General features: G+C 34.3%; 1 protein-coding gene across 1 annotated transcript; it reads left to right on the top strand.

Annotated features, from left to right (window-relative positions):
- The first annotated feature begins 217 nt into the window (after nucleotides 1-217).
- On the top strand, nucleotides 218-6,173 carry LOC143556770 (carotenoid 9,10(9',10')-cleavage dioxygenase 1-like). The gene is made up of 14 exons (XM_077046020.1): nucleotides 218-467; nucleotides 2,400-2,470; nucleotides 2,577-2,591; nucleotides 2,769-2,880; nucleotides 2,999-3,098; nucleotides 3,277-3,339; nucleotides 3,787-3,897; nucleotides 3,978-4,162; nucleotides 4,264-4,402; nucleotides 4,497-4,614; nucleotides 4,698-4,799; nucleotides 5,411-5,662; nucleotides 5,754-5,865; nucleotides 5,972-6,173. Exons 1-14 carry the CDS (start codon nucleotides 246-248, stop codon nucleotides 5,999-6,001), a joined length of 1,632 nt encoding a protein of 543 aa, XP_076902135.1. The 5' UTR covers nucleotides 218-245; the 3' UTR covers nucleotides 6,002-6,173.
- Nucleotides 6,174-7,514: the final 1,341 nt, after the last annotated feature.

The following is a 7,514-nucleotide window of genomic DNA, read 5'->3' on the forward strand; positions in this document are numbered from 1 at the left end:
TGAAACTCAAAAATAATATTATATCCACAAATTATCTAGTAACGGAGTCCACAAGTCACAACACAAGAGTCGTATTATCCGTCAATCAAACGTGGCCGATTCCTTCACACCAAATAATATTCTCCCTAACAAACTTCCAAAACATAATAATAATAATAAGTTAATAAAATAAAAATAGAATAACCAACCAACACATTCATTTCACTCACACATACACACACACACACACTCATCACTGTAACAGAATGGTTACCACTGAGGCGGAGGTTACCACTGGTGGTGGAGTGGTGGCGGTTAACCCTAAGCCGAGCAAAGGATTCACTTCCAAAGCAATTGATTGGCTCGAGAAGCTTATGGTGAAGCTCATGTATGATTCGTCGCAGCCGCATCACTGGCTGTTCGGTAACTTTGCTCCGGTTGATGAGACGCCTCCGTGCAAGGATGTAACTGTTATCGGTGAACTGCCGGTTAGTTATTTACATGCTCGTACTGTTATATTGTTGAGTTATGTTTAGACGTAGTGTGAATTGATGTTCAATTAGTTATTGATGATGAATTGGTACGGAATTGTATCGGTGATGTTTTAGACGTAGTGTAAATTGCTATTTAGTTAGTAGATGATGTTGAATTGTGTTTTGAGTTTAAGTTATCACGATGAATTGGTGTTGAATTAGTTAATGATGATGATGAATTGGTACGGAAGTGTGTTGTTGCTGTTTTAGACCTGGTGTAATTGCTATTGAGTTAGTTAGTTAGTAGTAGATGATGTTGATGAATCGTGTTTGAGTTTTCGTATTGCGTCTTGTGTATGTGTTTAGGTTTAAGTTATGACGATGAATTGGTATTGAATTAGTTAATGATGATGAATTGTTACGGAATTGTGTTGTTGATGTTTTAGACCTAGTGTAAATTGCTATTGAGTTAGTTAGTTAGTAGATGATGTTGAGTCGTGTTTGAGTTTCGGTGTTACGTCTCGTGTATGTGTTAGGTTAGGTTATAAGGATGAATTGGTGTTGACTGTTGAATTAGTTAATGGTGATGAATTGTTACGGAAGTGTGTTGTTGATGTTTTAGACCTAGTGTAATTGCTATTGAGTTAGTAAGTTAGTAGATGATGTTGAATTTTGTTGAGTTTCGGTAATAGAGTATATGTCTCGCGTATGTGTTTAGGTTAGGTCATTAGGATGTGTTTGTTATGGAGTTGTATCGGACTATCGGTTGACGTGTTGTTATGCTTAGCTGTATATTTGTGGTGTATTAATATCTGAATGTTAGATTCGTGCTTCAATGAGTTGAATCTTATAATTGATGGATTTTGTTGTGCTGCTAATTTCGGTCATATATTTGTGGTAGTCAGTTTGAATTATTATTGATATATGTTTGCTGCTGAAGATTATGTTATTGACTTTTTGTTTAGGCCTAGCATAAATTGCTATTGAGTTAGTAGATGATGTTGAATCTTACTAGAATTTCGGTAATACATCTTATGTACGTGTTTAGGTTAAGCTATTACGATATGTGTGTTACGGAATTGTATCGTTGATGTTTTATTATGCTTAATTTATATATTTGTGGTGTATTACTGACACTGTATGAATGTTTGATTGTTGCTAGTGTTTTGAGATTGATGGAGTTTGTTGCAAATTTCTGTCAGGAAATGGTTTCATTTTGTTTCTGATATCTGTAATAATACAATATCTGAACGTTGGATTCATGCTTGGATTTTGTAACTGATGGAGTTTGTTGCTAACTTCTGTAAGGAAATGATTTCATTATGTTTCTATTGTGATTATGTGTAATCATATCTGACTGTTTGTTTCATGCTTGAATTCTGTAATTGATGGAGTTTGTTGCTAATTTCTGTGAAGAAATTATTTCATTATTTTGTATGTTGGTTACTATAATTATATAATATCTGAATGTTAGATTCATGCTTAACGTTCGTAATTGATAGAGTTTGTCGTTAATTTCTGAATGTTTATGTTATGTTTCTAAGGTGATCGTCTGTAATCGTATAGTATCTGAATTTTTGGTGGAGCTTGAATTTCATAATCGATGGAGTTTGTTGCTAATTTTTGTCAGGAGATGGTTCATTATGTTCAACTGAATGTTTGATTCGTGCTTGAGTTTCATCACTGACAGGATTTTGTTGATATTTCTGTCACCAAATGGTTTCATTGGGTTTCTATTTAATTATCTGTAATTAATATAATATCTGAATGTTTGATACTTGCTTGAACTTTGTAAATGGAGCTTGTTGCTAATTTCAGTTAGAACAAGGTTTCATTATGCTTCATTAATATTTTTTACGAAAATTCTTGTGTTAGTTGTAACATTCTGTCATTGAATGTTTTTGTCTTTTGGTGCTAATTATCATTTCAAAATCTTTGTAATCACAGGAGTGCCTGAATGGTGAGTTTGTTAGAGTTGGTCCTAATCCTAAGTTTTCTCCTGTGGCTGGATATCACTGGTACATAACATCTACAGTTAGAATAAATAAGTTCACATTTGCTACAAAACTTTACACATTTGGTTCACAACTTTAATTTACATATGTTCGTTTGTTTGTTTTTCAGGTTTGATGGAGACGGGTAAGTGTTGTTCATCACTTAATCTGTATTTCTACACTTAATGCATAATTAATGGACTGTGATTATTAATAATATATATACTGTCATCATCCTGTATAAAATTCTGTTTTGATTTTCAATGTCCAATATTTGCTACTTTTTAAAATTTATCTGTAATCTTAACTACTTTGTCTGCAGAATGATCCATGGCTTGCGGATCAAAGATGGAAAAGCAACTTATCTCTCTCGTTATGTAAAAACATCTCGTTTGGAACAAGAGGAATATTTTGGAGGAGCTAAGTTTATGAAGGTATTCCTCTAAAGCTGTACCCAACATTATAAATATTAATAAATTGTGGAAATAAGTCCTTAGTTTTGCTGTAGGTTTATGTTAAAGAGGTAGTTACATTTTAGTTATTGTATTTCAGATTGGAGATTTGAAGGGATTTTTTGGGTTAGTGATGGTCCATATGCAGATGCTAAGATCAAAGTTGAAAGTTCTAGATCTTTCATATGGCCAGGGGACAGGTAGGTTGATATATTACTTTACAATACCTTTTTAGTTTTAAGAACTTCAGGCCGCTTGTTCATGATCTTTATTCTTTAGTTACGAAAGTACAGTTCTTGATTTCTTGCCTTTTTTTTTTTATAATTATTGTTGTCTTGAGAAACCTTAGAAATAACTATTCACATTGATTTCTTTCAGGAAACACTGCTCTCATATATCACCATGGAAAGCTCTTGGCACTATCAGAAGGAGATAAACCATGTAAGTCAAACTTTAATCGTTTAATTTATTCATCATTGGTTCATATTTTTAAAGTTTTTTACTGCTTACGTACAAATGTCTGTATCATGTGCATAAAAGTTCGTTAAACTAATTTCTTCATATGTTCTAAATTTTAATCGTTTACCTACACACATGTAAGGTTATGTGTTGGTAATATAACCTACGCATGATTTGCCCATGTTCTCAGGAAAAAAACGGTGTTCTGCCTAGAACCTTCCTTTAATATGTGCATGTATGTGATATATGTGTGTGTGTGTGTATATATACATGCGTGTAAATACATATATATATTGGTTCTCTATGTGGTTCTGTAAATGAGCTCTCCCGTAGAATGGCATTTATCTTTGGACAAAGTAACAATATATACCTTAATGTGATCATCAAAGGTCAGTTAACCTGCAAACTGTACATTTTTATAAATTTCAGATGCCATTAAAGTATTGGAAGATGGTGACCTGCAAACTCTTGGCTTGATGGATTATGATAAGAGGCTTTCTCACGCATTCACCGCCCACCCAAAGGTTGACCCAGTCACTGGTAAAATACTTTCTTCACTAACCGGATAATTATTAATTCTCTATTATCGTATTATTTCACAAAATAGCATTTGTTTCCAGGTGAGATGTTTACATTTGGATATGCACAAACAGCACCATTTGTCACATATCGTGTGATTTCAAAGGATGGTGTTATGAATGATCCTGTTCCAATAACAATACCAGAATCAGTACTGATGCATGATTTTGCGATTACTGAGAATTATGCTATCTTCATGGATCTACCTTTGTACTTTAGACCAAAAGTATGTAGATCTTGGTATTCTTGTCACTTTTAGTCATATTTTCGGCTTTGTTTTAATTTTATCTAAATAAGCTCATAAGATTTACACTAAAATCCTCTTAGGACATGGTGAAGGAGAAAAAGTTGATTTTCACATTTGATAAAACAAAGAAAGCTCGATTCGGTATCCTTCCACGCTATGCAAAGAATGAGCTCCAGATTAAATGGTTTGAGCTTCCAAATTGCTTCATATTTCACAATGGTGAGGGCTCTTTTTATTTATTTCCATTTCTACCGTTCATAAAGTATTATTTGAGGTCTTACATTGGTGATTATTCAAAACTTCATGATATTAGCAAATGCATGGGAGGAAGGAGATGAAGTTGTTTTGATTACATGTCGCCTTCAAAATCCAAATTTGGATATGGTTGGTGGTGGTGTTAAAGAAAAGCTTGAAAATTTCTCAAATGAGCTGTAAGATTTTTATCCTTTGTTAGTTTTTCAAGAGGTTAAAAGGGCATTTTAGTAATTTTACCTGACTAAATTCCATTGTTTAGGTTTGAGATGAGATTCAACATGGAAACTGGTCTTGCTTCTCAGAAGAAGTTGTCTGAGTCGGCTGTTGATTTTCCTAGGGTGAACGAGTACTACACTGGCAGGTAAACAACGACAACAACAATTATTATTATCTTAACAATGGTAATAACAGGATGACCATTTGACTATGCATTTGACCTAAATAGCCATTTAACCAAATCTATAAAACTATAACGATTACATGAATGTATAACCCAATCATAGACATCACCCTTGTCGCGGGATTGGGCTTAAAATTGCCATTGGTCTAAAATTGGTTTAACCAATTAGAAAATGCCACCTCATCCTTAAAGATAGATGATGTGGTTTTGGTAATTTGTCAGGCCAGAAAGATGAACAAGTTTGGATGGTCAGGGGCATTTCAGTCATTTATCTAGACCTCATCCTAATACTTTTTAGTCATTTGTTTTATATTTATATCAGGGGCATTTTGGTCATTTTATTTTGATTTTACAGAAATTTAACAGGAGTTAATGCCCAAATTTGATACCTTTTAAAGTTAATACCCAAACCTCAGGGTCCATCTGTGTAATGATTATTTATTATATTTTATGTGACTTCAGGAAACAACGATATGTGTATGCAACAGGAGTTAATGCCCAAATTTGATTTTACAGAAATTTAACATTATTTGCGTGTTACTAATTATTTATTATATTTTATATGACTTCAGGAAACAACGATATGTGTATGCAACCAGGCTTGACAGCATCGCAAAGGTCACGGGCATTGTTAAATTTGATTTACATGCAGAACCCGAAGTTGGAAAAACAAAGCTTGAAGTTGGAGGGAATGTCCAAGGAATATACGACCTCGGGCCCGGTAGATATGGCTCCGAGGCAATTTTTGTTCCTAAAACCCCGGGATACGATTGTGAAGAAGATGATGGCTACTTGATCTTCTTTACACATGATGAAAGCACCGGGTATACATACATACATACAACTCCCGTAACACTTCATTATATAACATATCAGTAGAGTATTAATAAATTAATATATTTGTTTTTATTTTAGGAAATCATCAGTAACGGTTATAGATGCGAAAACAATGTCTCCTGATCCAGTTGCGGTTGTTCCATTGCCCCATAGAGTTCCATACGGTTTCCATGCCTTCTTTGTGACGGAGGTCCGTTAATTTGATTTCTTGAAACGTTTTTTTTACCATTGTTACTGCTATTCAAAGTCTTTGTGACGGGAATTTTGAAAAGATTTTTGTTTGTTATTTTGAACAGGAACAAATTCAGGAACAAGCAAGGTTCTGAGTCTTTTGGAGGTGAAAACAAGTTACTGTGGATGGGTAAGAATGTCTGTTAAAAGCATTGTATATGGTTTTATGTAGTATATCATAATAATCTAATGAATACAATGGATATATACACATAAATACTTCATATGTGATATATGCGTTATGCAATGAATAGCACTCTTTAATCATCATGTGCAATTGATGATGGCATTGATCCAACTGTGCGCATGCATCTATTAAGCAGCCCGGCTACTCGGGGTAACGCACTAGCAAAGGCGACCACATATGCTTGTGATCGCAGACAGTGGTGGCTCAAGCCCAACGTCTTCTTAGCCACATGAGTGGGGTGGGAGTGTTTGGGTTTTAAAAAGTTGTACCAAACGTTATTTTAGGTAAATATGAAACTAAAAGTATTTAAAAATAGTACATGATTTTAGAATCAGTAACCAAATTATAAAAATTATTGAATAATGTTGAATTTATGCAAGGAAAGCTGAAAATAAGAAATTGATTTATTTGGAATATATTTCTACTTTTGAACTAAACCATTACGAGGTTGAATGGTTGATTGATTTATTTGGAATATAAATATTTCTTTATTTATGTATATATTTCCTCTAATTAATTATTTAAATGGATATAAAAGTCGCCTTAATGGTAACTTAATTTACCTTGATATCTCACCTTATAAATTTTGATCCAATATTAATTTTTCCTTCATATCCATCTTAGTCATGAGGAGGATCATTGTTTTCACCATCTTAATAACTATTTCGGTTTCCTTATCTAAATCCAGCCACCATGTTGGTGGTTTTAGTTTTGATCTTATTCATAGAGACTCCACTATCTCCTCTATATAACCCAACCCATTCACTAATAGATCGTAATCAAAATGCTTTTCTTCGGTCTCTGTCCCGTCAATCGAAAAGCCCTGCAAAGACGTGTGTGGATATTTCTGCAGAATATATATAATGAAAATTGGAATCGGGTCCCCTCCTGTACCATTGTTTGTGACTGTTAGCACTTCAAATAGCCTTACGTGGACCCTATGTGAACCCTGTAAGACATGTTACAAGCAACCGGGTCCGGGTGTAGGCTTTTTTGTACCCGCTTCTTCATCCACTTATCATGCAAATTCATGTCAATCAAAGGTTTGTAATTTTCTAGATGCCAACAAATTACCGCCGTGTGACACACAAAACGATATTTGTTATTACGAAAACCCGGGCAGTTTTTACATCACAAAGGGTGTCCTTGCTATGGACACCGTTTGGATCGGGCCAACTCCGTTCAAACAAGTTAGTTTTGGGTGTGTTCATGAAATTAAGATATTCCTTTCAAACAAGTTAGCTTTGGGTATGCCAATAAAATTGAAGATATTAATGATTACCCAGGTCAGTACTTTCCAACTAATGTGAGTGGGTTTATTGGTCTTGGCGGTGGCCCGCTTTCGCTTGTCAACCAATTAAAACCCGCCACTGAGGGAAAGTTTTCGTATTGTTTAATGCCACGCGCCCCAAGTCAGCATA

The sequence above is a fragment of the Bidens hawaiensis genome, unplaced genomic scaffold (assembly GCF_021521415.1).
Source record: "Bidens hawaiensis isolate Kalapana, Puna unplaced genomic scaffold, B.hawaiensis_p1.1 tig00018741_1, whole genome shotgun sequence".
NCBI classification, from domain to species: domain Eukaryota; kingdom Viridiplantae; phylum Streptophyta; class Magnoliopsida; order Asterales; family Asteraceae; genus Bidens; species Bidens hawaiensis.

Bases quoted from the DNA above. Each gene is read 5' to 3' on its own strand.
- LOC143556770 (XM_077046020.1), top strand. From the start codon at position 246: ATGGTTACCACTGAGGCGGAGGTTACCACTGGTGGTGGAGTGGTGGCG. The intron at 3,099-3,276 runs GTAGGTTGATAT...GATTTCTTTCAG, and splicing joins TTCATATGGCCAGGGGACAG to GAAACACTGCTCTCATATAT. The intron at 3,340-3,786 runs GTAAGTCAAACT...TATAAATTTCAG, and splicing joins ATCAGAAGGAGATAAACCAT to ATGCCATTAAAGTATTGGAA.